The sequence below is a fragment of the Dunckerocampus dactyliophorus genome, chromosome 4, assembly GCF_027744805.1.
Source record: "Dunckerocampus dactyliophorus isolate RoL2022-P2 chromosome 4, RoL_Ddac_1.1, whole genome shotgun sequence".
NCBI classification, from domain to species: domain Eukaryota; kingdom Metazoa; phylum Chordata; class Actinopteri; order Syngnathiformes; family Syngnathidae; genus Dunckerocampus; species Dunckerocampus dactyliophorus.
In genome coordinates this window covers 8092404-8109913 of record NC_072822.1, presented here as the reverse complement: position 1 = coordinate 8109913, position 17510 = coordinate 8092404, and the positions used below count along the sequence as shown (strand labels likewise).

Genomic DNA, 17510 nt, shown 5'->3' with positions numbered 1-17510 from the left:
AGAGCAAGGGGCTTAAAATACTTTGATACCATAATTGCAGAAGTTTCTGTTAATGCATGATAGCGTGGGGATTTGGATCAAATGTCAACATCTGTTGCCTAAGATGCTCTGTCGTGGTCTTAAATTATGTGCTGTGGGGGGAAAATAAATGGCTGGCACTGTAGCATAAAATTGTTCTGTTGTAGTGGGCCAGGATGAAAGCGACCTGCTACTAGACAGTAGCAGGTCAATGTCATGCTACTGTTACGGAGCCAGAGGACAACATGGCCATATCTCTATAGACCGCCACTGTTTACACTATCTAACAGAAGGACAGCACATTTACTATGTGTGAGCGAGAGTACCAACCATGCAATTAAAATGCATTCGGCATTGAGAAGCTGGGTAAGCAAAATATGAGTACATATGGCATTTACCGTTTTGTAATTACAGCAATTTTATGTAGTACCTTCACAGTTTGACATACGATGTCAAATTCTTTGGCTCATGAGCTGTTGCTTTCCTTCACTATTCTTTTCTTATTATCTAACTGTAAAACACTGACACGAGCTTAGGCAAACTCACACGGTCTGATAAAAGTACCATTCATGTCAGTTTTTAGTGTGTATCTGGCACATATGAATGAAAACTAGGACACGCAGGTAAACATCAAAACACATAAGCTTGACATTTATGTGCATCGCTCACTGTTGTACTGTAGGAGATAAACGTTCTGCATAGGAACACCAAGTGCCTATATCGTCAAGCTAAAAACATCCCTAGATCAATTTTTTTATTATTTATTATTGCTATCTATGTAAGAAAAATGTGCAAAAATACAAAAAAAATGTAATAACTGACTTGTTTGTCATTCTATTTAATGAATTGTAAGAAAATAACTATATTTATCAACTAAATAAATTATATAAATAAATATACGTACAATTCTTAAACTATTATCACATTTGAATTCAACTGTTTTAATTATTATATCAAAATTAAATTGGGTATAGTGAAAAATGCTTTTTAGCTTGGTTTTAATATTTATTTATATTTTTTGAATTTATTTTTACTGTAAATATTGTAGGGGGAAAATGCTTTTTCCGTTAGTACCGCAGGCGTGCATGGCATCACCTGACATGAGCCTCCAATGGTAAAGTTTGTTTTCATTGACTTTTTTGTTGTGTTTATTTGTAACACTGACAGCATTTAACTTATTTTTACACTTGCATGCTACTTGGGAATTCCCTGTGCAGTTAATACATTTTATGACGGTGACAGTTTGACCCCGGAACAGATGGTGGGAACAGATCTACAGGTGGTAGATGAGAAGTAAAACAAAAAATGATGCAGACGTACAGTCAGACAGGCCGAAAAAATGTATAAAATATACTTACAGTTGCCGTGGGATATACTTATAGGCTCGCTGTCTTCGGGGAAGCCCGCCCCAGCTATGTGCAGTAGCGTGAAGTAGAGGAAGAAGGCCTCTGACCTCATGGTCGCACCACTCTGCTGCTGCTGCTGGTCCTCTGCTGCAGATGTACCTCAGCCTGCACCAAGAAGAGGAGAACAAAAGCTGAATGAACATGTTGCATCATCCGCACATTAGGATGGTTTGATATAAAATAGCATATGGATTTTTGGTGACTCAGATGAGCTGCGTTGCAAGCAAAACAGACATAAGTGGATTAGGACTGTAATATGCGTCATAGATCGATGTCAAGCAGAGAGGATCTCTCCAGACATGCAGATTAGCCTGCTCTAAAGCAACACGAGACTTTTAAATGCAAGTACCTCGTTAGTACTTGTGAGTCACCCCTCTCCAACACACTCATTACTGCTGCTAGCTTGACACTAAAAGCACCCAACACTAACATGTTATAGCACCAAGTGCAAGACAAGAGGTACATAATTGTTGTTGTTGGTTAGCGGAAAAAATATTTCCATTAAACACTGTGGATGGGTGGATGAGAAACCTATTCATTTCTTTTGTGAATGCTAGTGAAAGTGTGGCTAGAGAAACCTTTTGTTGTTTAAATTCCCCCTGCGCCAGAATGTAAATAGTATAGTCCTGCCCTTCTAAACCAGTAAAAGTTCCCCCTGTGCCAGAATGTGAATAGTACAGTCCAGTCCTTCTAAACCAGGAAGTAGCCTTCCACCTCATAAACAAACACAAATACAATGTCACTATTTGTTTCCGTTTTCATAGATTTTTTTTTGTTCTGTTGTTTCAGTCTCGAAGTATCCATTTCTCGCACCAAATAATCAAAAATGTTACAATTTTGTCATGTTTTGTCACCCTCCATGAACCAGGAAGTAGTCGGCTGACTATCAAACACAACTCTTTCTTTTTTTGTTTTTAAGAGAAGACTCACGTATGATTTTTGTTGTTGTTTATGTAAAGAAGAAGCTGTTCCCTCCCCGTGGATAGTTTAAATAGTACGGTTCCATCCATCTAATGCTAATGTATGAACCAGGAAGTAGTTACCAGCTAGTTAACTGACAGATGTTGTAAAATGGTACAGTCTGTCACCACGCGATCCGTATCGGAAAGGCATTTGCAGAACGTGTCTACATCCTGTCGGCCTATTTTTCGGCAGTCACGCGTTACGCAAGCCGATTTGTTCTACGCATGTGTAATCTACGTCATTGATCGATCTATTTTACTGCAGTTACAGATCGTAAACGTCAGGCAACACGATTTCTATTACGCGCGTGTGTGTAACCTGCCTGCTTCACACTGCAACGATGCCCCTGCATCCTTTGAGTTTTTCCAGTATGCGGCCCCTCAGTGGGAAAAAGTTGGCATACCCGTGATTTCTGTTCATACATTTAAAAAATATTGTATTGTATTGTATTGTATGTACTTTATTTATCCCACAGCGGGGAAATTTACTTGTTACAGCAGCAAGACAAGTAAAGAGAACAGTGTAAAGAAAGCATAGTGTCTACAACATGGTTCAGGTGGTGCAGGTGTTGTAGAGCCTGACAGCGGTCGGTATGAAGGACCTGCGGAACCTCTCCTTCTTACACCGTGGGTGTAACAGTCTGGTGCTGAAGGAGCTGCTCAGGGAAACAACAGTGTCATGTAGTGGGTGAGAGGTGTTGTTCATGATGGATGTCAGCTTAGCCAACATCCTTCTCTCCCCCACTTCCTCCACGGAGTCCAGAGGACCGTCCAGGACAGAGCTAGCTCGCCTGATCAGTCTATTTATCCTGCTCCTGTCCCTGTCCGTGCTGCCCCCTCTCCAGCAGCCCACAGCATAGAAGATGGCTGTGAAATAATAATAAATACCACAGCGCGTGATGTCGCAGAAGGGCTGTCGTAACAATTTGCAGCTGGAAGAAGTGACGAAGTCTGGCCCATGTGCAGAGCCGATTGTGCTTCCGGTGGGGATTGTGTAGTAACTGTCATTGAATATGACCCAGGGAGTAATACGGTAGAAAACATACAAAAAACACACACAACAACATACATCAATTTGTCTCTCTGTGATTTTTTTTCATGTTGGAGTAATTCATTCACTCTTTTTGCCATTTGAGCCACAATCTGGTTCCTTTTCTCAAAATAAAATGTTACAGTCCTCTCTGTACCACGCTTACTATCTGACTAGCTATCTTACACAAATAGAGCACAACTATTTTTATTACACTTTTATAGAGAGAAGGACCCATACCCGGCGCTCCATCCATCCATCCTTTTTCTATGGCGCTTATCCTCACTAGGGTCGAGGTATGCCAGAGTCTATCCCAGCTGACTTTGGGCAAGAGGTGGGGTACACCCTGGACTGGTCGCCAGTCAATCACAGAGCACATATAGACAAACAACCATTCACTATGGACATCTATGGACAATTTAGAGTCGCCTATTAACCTAACATGCATGTTTTTTTTGTAATGTGGGAGGAAAAAACCCACGCACGCACGGGGAGAACATGCAAACTCCACAAAGAGATGCCCAACGGAGATTCGAGCCCAGATCTTCCAGAGCCACCTGACTGTGTGGCCAACATGCTAACCGCTAGGCCCACCTGACTGTGTGGCCAACATGCTAACCGCTAGGCCACCGTGCGGCATTCCCGGCACTCCAGAATCCAAAATAAAAAAAACAATCATCCTCCATGAACCAGGAAGTAGCCTGCTAACTAACACATGGCCAAGCGAATAAACACAAGAAGGCCGCTCCACTTTTTCTTTTTCGAGAAATGACTTATCGTTTTTGTTGTTTATGTCACAAAGAAGCCGTTAAATAAGTGTCGGGGGGGGGATGCTGCGTTGGCCCATTTCCTATATTACCTGCATGTTTTTACTTGATTAAATAAACTCCGTGTCCTCAACAAGCTCATTCTCTAATGCAGTTTTATATGAAATGCATATCTATCAGCTTCTAGCTTAATGTGCTCACCAGACATGCCGCGGCGGCTCGTCTTGTCGTTTACGGAAACAGATTACGGCCATAAATCAAGCCAGACAATTATTGCGTTAGTAATCTAATCAAGAACGAAGCGTTTCATTTGCATAAAGCCTCTCTCTTCTCTTCTCTTTCTTTTCTTTTTTTTTTCTCCTCCCACTCAAGCTGCGGGGGTAAAACATTGCTGGGAAATAGAGGATGCTTCAGGGATGAAAAATGAAATAAAACAGCCAATTTCATTTACTCCACACTGATAAAAGTTGTTTATGCCAACGTGTATTATCACTCACTATAAAGGGAGGGAAAAGAAGGAGAGGGTAAGGTGTGGGGGGGTTACTTTTACGTTGTGAAGTCTTTCTCTATCTCCACGCTCCTGTGAATCTCATTGAGGAGAGAAATGAAAACACTATTCACACACAGGATCACTCCAACACCTCCGATGGAGAACACCAGCTACAGCCTGGTTACCACCTTCATCTCTCGCTACTCTACAGTTTGTATTGGCAGAAAAGCATGAATCTCAAAAGGAAAAGAACATTATGTGCGGGAAAAAAAGTCTTAAAGAATAAAGTCCTGATTTCATGAGGATATTATTGTGATATTATTAGGGAAAAAGTCGTAATGTTACGAGGAAACAATGTTAACGTTACAGTATAAATGTGTACTGCTGCTAGGACAAAAGGCGATGAGTATAAAGTCAGAATATTACCACCAAAAATAATAAAAATTGAATATTTATGACGTATTATAAAATGCTAGCTCAAATGTTTTTCATTGTATTAAAATAAAGAAATATGTTTTTATTGGAATATTCTGATTTCCTCGCAATATTGATGTTTTTGCTCGTAATATTGCAATCTTATTCCCGTCATATTATTTATATGTTATATTTTTCGTTTTGTATTTATTATGAATTTTGTCTTTAAAACTGAAACTGAAGGGTTTTTTTCCACAGAAACTGTGATTACTTTATTTTGTGTAATATTGTCTCTTAATAATCATTTTAGTTATTTTTGTAAAATTACAGCTTGTAGTATTGAGACCTTATTTGCGCAAAGTTAACATTTTTCTTATAATATTGCTTTATTTTTGGAAAACAAAAATGTTCCTTTCCATAGTCCAACTATTTTCTATGATTTTATTTGTTTTATTCTATTATTTTACACTTTGTCTTGCAATAGGAAGACTTTATTGTTGTAAATTGATTATTTTTGTTGTATTACAACTGTTTTCTCATAATATTATATTCTTTACATCCTAATTTCTCATAAAATTAGGACTTTATTTTCACAATATTGTCAGGTTTCTTCTCATAAGTAAAACTTGATTGTTTCCAATGTTAGCGTAAGGATATTTTGCACATGTAAGGACTATTCTCATTGCATTATTTTTTTCTTCTCCTCCAAACTACAAACATCTACACAGGGCTGAATGCTGTTTTTTTTCCTTTCTGCCGAACTTTGACCTGTAAAATCCAACAGTAATTGACTGATTGATGAGCAGGAAGTGGCACAAAGTTGCTGGACAGATGGCAAATCCCTCCGCCCTCAAAAAAGTGCAGAAATAAATAATCCTTCAGTCATATTTCCAGATGGGATTTGATCGTGGCGATTCAAAGGTGAAACTGCAAAAGCTGCTTCTTCCATATGTTGGTGCCTTTGAAAATAAGAGTCATGCCGGGAGATTAATCAGCATTTATCTTCCATCTGGATCCGAATGCTTAAAAAACAAAAACAGTGATGCTCTGAAGGGCTTCAAGTGAAAGTCAAAGGCTTTTCTGTCACCATGTGAGTAACTGCAGGACACACGCTGGCTTTTACTTCCTTGTGTGCACACCTGAGACTTCAATCTTCATCTCCAATGCCACTGTAGCACACATCAAGACATGAGGATTGCATATGTGCACAAAGCGAGCTAGTAAAGTACCAACAGGTGGAGGTTGCAGATAATACAAGAGTCTTTTCTTTTAGTTGTACATGCATAATACCACCTTAAACACCGCAGCTACTGTAACCATTCTGAACGTGTGTGTGGTGAGTGTTGTTACTCAAGCAAATTGCTGGAGCAGGCCCCCCAGCAGGTAATAAAAACACAAGAATCCATCTTGGGGAAACTCACATGAACTTAGTGGGTTACCTTAGTGCAGGGGTGTCCAAACTATTTCCACTGAGGGCCGCATACTGAAAAATCAAAAGGTGCGGGGGCAGCTTTTACATTTTTTATTGAAACCAACCCAAACAAATTATTTAATATAATGTACAGGTATATATATACACAGTATTTACACATATAAGATATATTTATTCATTTTATCAGTGACAAAGTGTATTATTATTATTATTATGATCGGTTTCTCCGCATATTACTATTGGGACGTTTTTTTTTGTTGTTGTTTTTTTTTATGTTTCCAAATATTTCAATGTTTTACTTGAATTTTTTTCTCATACTAATATAAATTATTTTCATAATATTTTGACTTTCTTATCATAATATTATAGAATTTACCCAACCTAATTTTCCAAAAATGTCAGCTTAATTCTGTTTCAACTTTTTTCCTGTAAAATTTCAACTTGATGCTATGTTTTCTGTTAATATAATGACTTTACTCCCTTCTTGTTTTGTCTTTACTCTTGTCAAATTACTGCTTTTTTAAATGTTATTGTTTAATCGTACTTTTAGAACGTGCCGAGGGCCAATAAAAAAGCAGTCATGGGCCGTAAATGGCCCCCGGTCCGCACTTTGGACACCACTGCCTTAGTGCATGTAAGGAGCAACATGGACCAGAATAACAGCAGTAAACATCACAGGCATACACATACAGTATACAGCAGTATATGCCAGGGGTTCTCAACTGGTTTGGCTGTGGGATCCATTATCATCCTTCCATGCCAATTGGTGACCCAAATTGCAGGAGCTTTTCAACTCAAGTTCTCATATATCTTATATTTTAGGGGACTGTTTTCAACACAGCGTGAGCTGCAGCGCTGAGACACTCTCTCTTTACCGCACGCTCTTCTCCAGCAGATATTAGCAGCTGTGTGTTGGGCGGACGGCACGTTACGTCTACACTCTGTCCTTCCTCTCCCACTCAAGCTTGACAGTCACCCAGAAACATGACATGCACCTCACGGCGGCGCAACAAGCAAATAGCGCAGACAAGAACGTGAGCTGCATGCACAGACATTTTTTCTCATTCCTAAAGTCATGGGCTTTTTCGTTTCCTACACCTCCTTAAAAATGACAACATATGGTGCTCCTAACTGCTATTGTAGGCGCCGTTGTCTGTAAAATAGCAAAAAATGAACTGCAAAGACGTAAAGAAAGCTTGAAATATTGATTATAACATTGTAGGACATGCCCTTTAATCACTGATGACAAGTGTTTTTTTTTAATCGCCGCTCGGCATACAGAGGAAGTGTTCCATATTTATAGTTAAGTGGCGGCTTCTCGTAAATGCCGTCTGACAGCTTTGATACAAGTGCAGCGTGCCTATGTGTTTATATTTGGCAGGCAGGATAACGTCCACACATGACAGGAACGCTGCCGCAAAGGGAGGGAGCGTCTTAGCTGCGGCAATGACTGAAATGATGGCGCACATTTGGGAGGAGCAGCAGCTGTTTGGACAGGTAGAAAACGGACATTTTAACATTTAATTCACCCTAAAAAGGACGGGGTCATTTGGAAGTGAAAAAAGTACTTCAAAGGTTGTTATCTTGACATTTTGTTCCTTTTCATGGCACCAGGATGGGAATAAAAGTCATTCTAAATGCAGATGAGTAGAATTTAAGCACTTGCACACATGCATGCTAAAATAAGTGTTGTTTTAAGGCTTATATAATAGCGTATACCCAATGGAGTAAAGGTAATTCCTGCACAGGCAGGTGTGAAATGAGAGAGACATAGAAGGAAAACTGCGCTTTTCTTGGAATTTTGCCCATCATCCACAACACTTACGTGAAACATGAACACACGCCTTTCCCTTTTCTGTGCGTTCTAAAGAGAGAAAAACAGCAACAATGCACGTAATGGGAAGCACCTATCCCGTCTATAAAGCCCTCTAAAAAAAACCCATAAAAAACATAACCCTGGCATGCATATTAACCAAGCTACAGCGGCATTGTTAATGTAGGAGCTGACACCGAAGAACTACTTTCCCGGCGTAGTGACACAGCACCTCGCTCAGTTGCTGCATCGCTTGTGAGGTTGAATTAAATTCACCAGCTCAACGGGGAGCGCAAGTCTTGTTCTGAAAGATACGGCCATCCCATCAGCCGGCATCCCAGTGACAGCGGACATTGTAAGTAACTGTTTTTGGTTTCATTTTGTCAATGAAACGTTTAGCGCTAGTGCTACATGCTAACGCTATGAGAATGGCTTAGTGTTTCACTATAGTCTGCCATGATCAGTGGTAGCAAGCGCTCTCTCAATGCTGCTGTTGTTGACGGAAGTAGCATTCATTGCTATTGACTCTGTGAAATCAATGCGCACAGAGAGGACGTTCCGGTAATGCTTAAAATGACCAAAATTAGTCAAAACACTGAAAGCATTACATGTTATCATGAAGGTGCCTGTTACTACATGGTCACAGCATGTATGTAAAACCATAAAACGTTGTTGGAGAGGTTTTAATGGTGCTTTAATAGTGGGCTTTATAGACAGAATAGCTTAATCCCGTTACATTGCATTATTAGCTGCCTCGTGCTAGCAGTTTCTCAGTATTTAGAAAGCACAGAAAAGTGACTCACATAAGGATTGTGGATGATGAGCAAAAGTCAGAATTTACACATTGCCTGCAATGTAACCACAGCTATTAAGGTGAGCCATTGTTTGTTCACTGTGCGTGCGCTAGCGCAAAGTGAGCAGGATTAACAGTTGTGGCTGTAGGCAATCTCCTGATGTGGCAGTATCAAGTATCAGCACAAAGCATCTACAGTATACAGTATCTACCTCTGCATGCGCTCAGCTGTTGGTGTGACACTCATGCGTGTTTCACTCACTCACATGCTGCTGTTTACAATAAACTCATCCGCAGAAATGCTCATTAATGCTGACTGACTGACATTTGAAAGTAATTGTCGTTGTCTGGGAAGTGTCTCTTTCACCGCAGATACTGGCGCTGACTGCAGGATGTTGTTTGTCGCTGTTTGTAGATAGCAAAGGTGGCGTCTGTTATGATGCAGCTATTTTGCAGAACCTCTGTGTAAAAGGGGGCACACACGGTGACACACGTCTCTAAACATGGAACACGTCAATGCTGACGAAAGGGGCTGAGGCTTTTCCACTTGTCAGCTCCTGTTGATGAATCCAAGAGCCGAAACACCAGAGGAGCTCGGACCAAAGAGGCAATGATAAGCATAGTACAGTAAGCTCCCCAAAACACTGGCAGACATCCGTTTCCCCCCAATTCTTCGCCCCTCAGATGTTGCTTTCAAGTCAATATCAGTATGAAGACAATCCATCACGGTTTGATTATTAAAAGACAATGAAGTGGACATGAATGAGGCGCCCACGCCGCTGTCGGGGCTATTTATTGAAACAGAGGCTCCAATGCATGAACGTCTCTCTTTAAAAAGGGCCTGATGGATTGATTGTGGAAGCGAGCCAAAGGGGGCTCAAGGGAAGCACAGACACAAGGAACAAGAGATCAGAGGCACAGTGCCAACTTTGCCAAACAGCAGCCTTCACAAAAACGGTCACAGAGTGGAGATAAGCTGCTATCTTAATAACGTCGCCTCTGGGATTGTTAAAGACGTGCAGTCCTCAGCACGCATCTGTGCATTTTAATCCTTGAACTAATAAACTAGCGCAATATTTGGAGGCAGTTTGACAAAAGAGGCTGCAAGGAGAGCGGGGTGTGAGAGCCATTCAAAGTGCACTGACAAGCATGCATGGAGATGAGGTAACAACAACCTGCACTACTTTGGATTTAGAACTGAAAGTAGGTCATGTGGCACACACATAGGAGCCTCTGCAATACATTTCACATATTAGCCAAACATTTCACTTTACCAGCCTGCACTCGCACAAAACCACAGTAAAATGTGGCTACCGCTGCCTATAGCTCACTGTGAACCAACCTGCCACAATCCCGTCACCCTGACATCAGTAAAATCGTCGCACAAGCCAAAATAGCCATATCTCTCTGAAGTTTTATCCAGATCTAACCCCTATTGTGCATTTCACACAACTTTACCCTTTTAAAAGACTGGGACACACAGTCTGCATTGCCTTTCGCATAAGAGCCGAATTTTTCATTTTATTATTCTACATACCATATAAACATCCATTCATCCATTTTTTATGCTGCTTATCACCACCAGAGCCTATCCCATCTGACTTCGGTCGAGAGGGGGGGGTGCAGCCTAGACTGGTCGCCAGTCAATCGCAGTATCATATAAACAAAACAGCAATAATTTGTCATGAATGTTCGATATTCTTCTAAAAATGTGTGAGTTTCAAACATTGAAACATACAAATCTCTGTAAAATCAAGCCAAGTGTTATCCGGATCTGATCACAAATGTGCATTTGCAGTAACTACGGTTGGGCATTGTTTGAATTTGAACGATGCCGGTTCCGATTCAGATTCCTTGTTTCGATTCCGGTTTTCGAACGACTCTGAATTGTCAATGCTTTTAAGAGGCAGGGTCATTAAAGTTTGCATGGTTTACCCACAGTTCTTTTTGGATGAAATGTCTGAAGTTCCCCGTGACTATTTTAATGATACAAACTTTTTATCAACTTTACTATGAATTTCTCACTATTTTTATTTTTTAAATTTGTTTTCTCTTTGCACAACAGATGTTTACTTTTAAAAAGCTCATGAAAAAACATTTCAACATATGCTGTTGTTTATGTTAGTGAGTGCGTGATGCTGCTGCTAATAATGTTAAAAAACATGTTTATAAAGTCATAAACAGGTTTTCGATCCTCTAACTATGAAAATATTCCATTTATTAACATTGAATCCTAATTTGCGGGAATTCATTCATCACAGTCAGGACTGGAACCAATTAACCGCTATAAACGAGGCACAACTGTATTATTATATAGTTATATTTATTGTATATTCATCTTTTATTAATATTAATTATATATATGTGTGTGTGTGTGTATATACATTTATATATTGTGTTACCTAAAACACATTTTAGCACATAAATTGTGCTAAAACTTTAACTTTGGGTGTTTTTTTCTTTTGGTCTTGGACTCCAAAGTAAAAGACCCAAGCTTAACCCAAAAGTTCCTGCTGCATTCTCAAGGGATGGCGCCTCTCAAAGAGAAAGAGGTTATGCATTTGAATGTCAGAGCCCGTTCATGCTGATACAATCTGAACGGTGCGGGCAAAATACGTTGCAGATAAGGAGACGCTTGGTCGCACATGGCCTTTTCTAACTTTCATTTGATCCGGATTTCTATCTGGCCCTGATGTCTTTCTCACAGCTCACCTCGCCGTATGGTTGTCAAAAGAGCCGAGCGAGATCGGAGATTTGTTGTTTTTTTTGTTTTTTTTTGCTCAGTCAAGCGAGTTGCAGTGGAAAGGGAAAAACATCAGAATGTCACAGCGCTAAATGCCGCTTAAACTGCGTGCAAAGCTTGACGCCCTCCTGTGGGGCAGCATTGAAGGCAATTTTTACCGAAAACTCCCTGTGGTGCACCGTGCAAGGAGACGCCATGGTGGTGGATCCTCAAGGCTTCAGGCTATAAAGCCTGGTTTCTATCAAGCTGTATAGTTTGCTACAGCATACAGTATATTTTTCAGGGTTTCCATTGCAAAAGGTACTAATACTGTATATCAAACTTTTGTTGATGCAACGATTTCAGTAGAATGGTTTGGCAGTAGTGCGGTACTGCAGCAGTATGTGTACGGTGGAGCTAGACGTGCTGCTGTCCACTGATTGGTCGACAGAGATTAGTTGCAGTTGCAAAGGCGTGAAAGGAAACACAAGTGTCAGCAGGATTTACCAAGCCAAACCATAATGTTGTGAATTAAACAGAACCATACCACATGATGGAAACATGTTATAAGCTTGACAAGTCACGTAAATGCTTTTGTGGGAAACTTTTGTTCGTATAAATAAAGATAAATATTAAAATAAAGAAATAAATATATACTACATTCTAATATATTATTAATTGAAAAAATATTTCCAAAATATATTACATGCATTTTGGGAATATTTTAGCCATACTTTATATGTATGTTATATCTATATTTTATAATAAAATAAAAAATTATAAACATGAATATTCAAACTATTTCAAATAATTTAAAAATGCAGTCATAGTGTAACATACATGATAAATATAAATATTAAAACACTATTAAAATATAAAAATAATATTAATATTAAAATAATAAAGAATACAGTCGGTGTAAGAAATATTGTAATAGGCAAAATATATTTTTAATTGTAGCAAACGTCTATGAGGTATATAATATAAATATTTTTAAAATAATTTACATTTTTTTAATATTACAGTAAAAGTCTAGGCAATATTAGAAAGATGAATATGAAAAATACCTCAAATCTATACCTAATGTCAAATGTTTTTACATAAATATAAATATTAAAAACACTATTTTTAAAAGTTTAGTCAGTCAGTCTGCAACATAATATTAATATTATATTTAAATCTATTTAAAAATAATAAATAAAAATAAATACATTAATCAATCATATATATATATATATATATATATATATATATATATATATATATATATATATATATATTCAAGATTCAAGATTCAAGATTCATATATATATATATATATATATATATATATATATATAAATGATATAAAATATAGTATATATAAAGTAAAAAATAAAAAAAATCTTCTAAATATGAATCTGAAATAGTCTGATAGTAGATGGAGGAACAAGGGTTAAACGCTGGGCCACCTCAGCTTTTCCTCTACAGTAAGCATCCACAGAAATCCATTTCGGTCGCTGGTCAAATTTTTGCAAATCCAATATGCATGAGCCTTAAAATGATTTTTTTGTATAATATTCAAGGAAAGGAAATGGAAGCAGACTTGCAGCCATTCGTGTATGAGCTAGGTACATTTAGCGGAGTAGGAGACGACGTCGCTGAGGGACGAGTTTTGGCTCAAATAAAAGAAGAGGTGGTGCGATCAATAAAACAATAGTTGAGCCAGATGGATATTTACTACCTGCTGTGTTCCTGGACAGGCTGTAAATGGGAAAAGTCTCAGAGTCAATAATCTAACAGTGGTTCACTACATGATGTTTTTGTCCTGCAGGTTTCTGAAGGTTTAGGGGAGATAAACGTCTTCATGCTGAACCTTTACTGAATGGACATCACTGGAAAACCATAGAGCATGCAAATATATAATGCAAATATCACACACATTTGCTAGTGGACAATTTACGCAAGTGGCACAGCACCCTACCAGATCCAGAAAATGATTAAAAAAAGCTTGTATGTATTGATGTATTTAATACAAAGCAGCCATTCAACTGCAAAATGAATGCATATGTTCTCTCTGAATGTTCTGAACTCCTTTATCCATGTAAGTATTGTATTGAGTTGTTGCTCTGTAGACAGCTGACTAGTTGAATCAACAGCACCTCTGCTGGTTGAAGCAAAGTAGTGCACTCAGTTGCTTCAAGATGCAGTTAATTAGAATGTTTAACGGTCAATTCATTGATTGTTGAACGTCCGAGAATGTGTGACGCAGTTCTAAACTCCTGTTTCCATGACGGCGTTTAAGTGAGCAGGTAGAGTTGTGTCATACTGCGGAAGTGGCTCAACTTCCCACAGCAGCAACTACTTGAATCAAGAGTGCCTCTGCTGGTTACAGACAGTAATGCACTCCATTTTACCTCAAATCCTTTATGATTTCTGAATGAATGAACTGGTTAGCATGCCCTTTTATACAAGTACTTATTCTTTGTGTGTGTTGCTACCAGGTCTTTCCCTGTCCTTTCTCTGCGCTATGATACCTGAAGTCCGCCAACACTTGCGTGTGCCCTATAAACTCTGCCTAGCAACAGGCTGCCATGCAAGTGTTCAGGACCAAAATAATTTGAGCACTTGTGTTGATCTACGTTCCTAGGTAAATCTTTCCATCTGTTTGCACCCTTCCCACATATTTCTACGCTCTGTCTTTCCAAAAGGCAAGTTTTATAAGACGTGACAACATCTCTGCTACCCCGCTTATCTTTCGTTCAATCTTTACCACATACGGAGCCGCCTTTTTAAATAACAGGAAAAATGGGCTCATCGTCACTTTTAAGTTCATGTGCTCACAAGGAAATCAGGCAAGTTATAAAATGCTTGCGTCATCTCATAAATAGACACATCTCGCCGTGAAGTCCCACAAATGCTCTGTGATTTCATTTTAGCCAAACACGTAATCATTTCATCTTTGTTAATGGTCTTTTTTTTTACTTAATCGGCAGAGCTTCAATTTCATGCAGGTTCCATTATGCTAAGTGACTGAGTGTGTGTCCTGCTGATAACTGGCTGGCTGGCCTGGGCCTTGTGACGGAGCACGATGCTAATCTCTTTAAAGGTAATGTGCAGGCCACAGGAGAGTACAGCCTCCAACTAGCACTCACTTTCTTAGCCTCTTCTCATTACTCGGCCATCTGTCTTATTGATTTATTGTACACCGCCTTGTTCGAGCAATCTTTAGGCGTTTCATTTTGCTGTCCTTTTGCCTCGTTGCAACTAAACACCTCATCCTGCAGACTTCTTTCCTCTCTGTGTCCTGCCACAAACCATACATTTATAATAGAGGATGCATTAAGTTAAATTCAATTCTGCTCTGTGATACTGATAATAGGGGACCATTCCCTGAATCTGCACGTGCTGAATGACAATTGCCATTGGATAGGAAATACCACATTACTGCCAATGTACAGAACGAATCTGCCTAAATGTGGTTATCTCTGCACACCATGTTGTTGCAGGAAGGCAGCCAGCATCACTAAACTAATGACAGTGAGGTGACAATGCCCAGGCAGGAGAGGCCCACAACGATGTTGCAACACAATGAATGAAAAAGAATATGTAATTTGGCGCTAGAAATGCATAGAAATGACAATGATTGCCATGGCTGTTTCCATAATGTAGGCTAAGAAATGGGATGGAGGACAAAGAAGAGCCGCTAATAACAAACACACAAAGTGCTGTTGGTCCTATTATGCTTAACCCACTAGACAGCACTGATTCAAATACGTGGACACGTGGACGTGTCTTCAGTGGATTATAAACATTACAAATATTTTAAATTAAATTCTACATTTTGACCCCCTAAAATTATCATAGAACATTTGTTTTTAGTTTTTTGTACATTCATTATTTATAATTCAATATAATTGCAACTTTTTATGGTCATTGCCTTTCTTTAACTGGAAGGCTTTTAAAAAAAAAACAATCACTATTATATTAAATAGCAATCATAATTCTGGTCTGTTTTAATGGCCAAATGCATTTTTAATACTGTTTTCGTATGATTTATTTCTTTTTTTAATCATTGTTATTATTATAATTATCATTAACAAATCATAATGATATACATATTTCATTATATTTATCATATATATTTTTCTTATCATTGTCGTGCTGTGTAACTGGGACACTTACATTTTTTTTTTTACATTTTCAAAATGTTCTATCACTGTTATCATTTTACAAATAAGTTCATTTGAATTTTTTTTACTATCATTGACTGTTGTTTATGTGTGACTGCAAGACTTTTTTTTTTATTTTGGAACTTTTTCATTACAAATACTTCAGTATAATACAGTTGTCCCTCGCTATATCGTGGTTCGATTATCGCTTTCTCACTATCTTGTGTTTTTTTTTTTTTTTTTAAATAATGAATTAACAAATGTCAACAACTGATCTTTCTCTGGTTGTTTCGTTTCGTGGCTGACTATGGCCTATTAGTCAAAAAATATTGAACGACAAGTTACCTGTAGTATTCTGGTCACTAGGCATCAGTAACGACCTTCAATTACATTACCTTTCACACTACTACGACTGAGCCAGCAGAGCCGAGCCGACATGCCATGGCTGAGATCAAATGAAAAAAACGTTCTCCTCTCATTCCGTGTGGAAGTGGTAAGCTTTTGGCTCGTTTGTGCTGCGTCCCTGTTCGGTCTGGAACACTTTCTTAAGTTTAGAATAAGTAAATTGGAGAGGCTAAGGCAAACTAGGCCAACTCGTTAGCTCGGCAGCTTGCTATGCTAGCGGCGTCCGCCTCTTATGTCCCCGCAGTGATCTCGTAGCTTGCGCAATGTGATGTAAATAAAGAATAATAGAAGTGTAAAGGTGACTAATCCTCGTGGTTAGAAGGTCATAAACAGGTTTTCTAAGCTGTAACTACACAAATATTCAGTTTATTAATATTGAATCCTACTTTGTGGAAATTCACTTATTATCGGATCTGGAACCAATTCACCGTGATAAACGAGGGATGACTTCATACCTTTTTGGGCTGTTATTAGTACCTAACTATACTCACCGTGTCAGCAATATGCCTCCCTCGGAACAAAAATCAATGCTCGGTGGCTGCAAGTCAATTGCTTAATATGAGTCCAAGTTTTAAGCACAATCATTTGCATGACAAGCACCCATGCATGGCTTAATAAATCCTGCCGATTCATGACGACGAGCCAAGATGAACACTGGCGCCTCAAGTCTTCAAAATGAGACCGCACAAATTAACACAAGTTCATTCATGAGCCTCGGGGGAATTAACTTTAAATGTTTTTTGGAGGGGTTTTTTTGCAAAAGGGGGAAAGAAATGAATTTCTCCTGCTGTTGTAGGCCACTGTCAATGATGCAACACGATGATGCAAAGTGCCCATAGCACTTTAAATGCTTGGCTGGCCGGGTGACAAGAGCGAAAAGTACGTATGCTAATTGTAAAAGTAATGACGTGTGACAAGTAAAAATGTGCTCTTTTCTTAAGGGAGTTGGTCACTGATGTTCCCACTTTGACACAGAGGTTTAACAAGAGAAAAATTAATTAGAAAGGATGTCAGACATTTTAGTACACAGTGAGTCTCTTCTAAATGTACACAGTCACGGTGTTGCTTCTCACATATTTTAAAATGGCCAACTAAGCAGAGGCCAAT

At 38.8% G+C, this 17510-nt stretch overlaps 1 protein-coding gene across 3 annotated transcripts in view; it reads right to left on the bottom strand.

Moving 5' to 3' along the window:
• Window positions 1-17510, bottom strand: part of sema6a (sema domain, transmembrane domain (TM), and cytoplasmic domain, (semaphorin) 6A) — a 144924-nt gene that overhangs the window by 75960 nt on the left and 51454 nt on the right. For all 3 annotated transcript variants that reach the window (XM_054773681.1, XM_054773682.1, XM_054773683.1), the window contains exon 2: window positions 1377-1529. In XM_054773681.1, the coding sequence (XP_054629656.1) occupies window positions 1377-1476 (100 nt within the window). In that variant the 5' untranslated portion in view covers window positions 1477-1529. The remainder of the gene's footprint in view (window positions 1-1376; window positions 1530-17510) is intronic.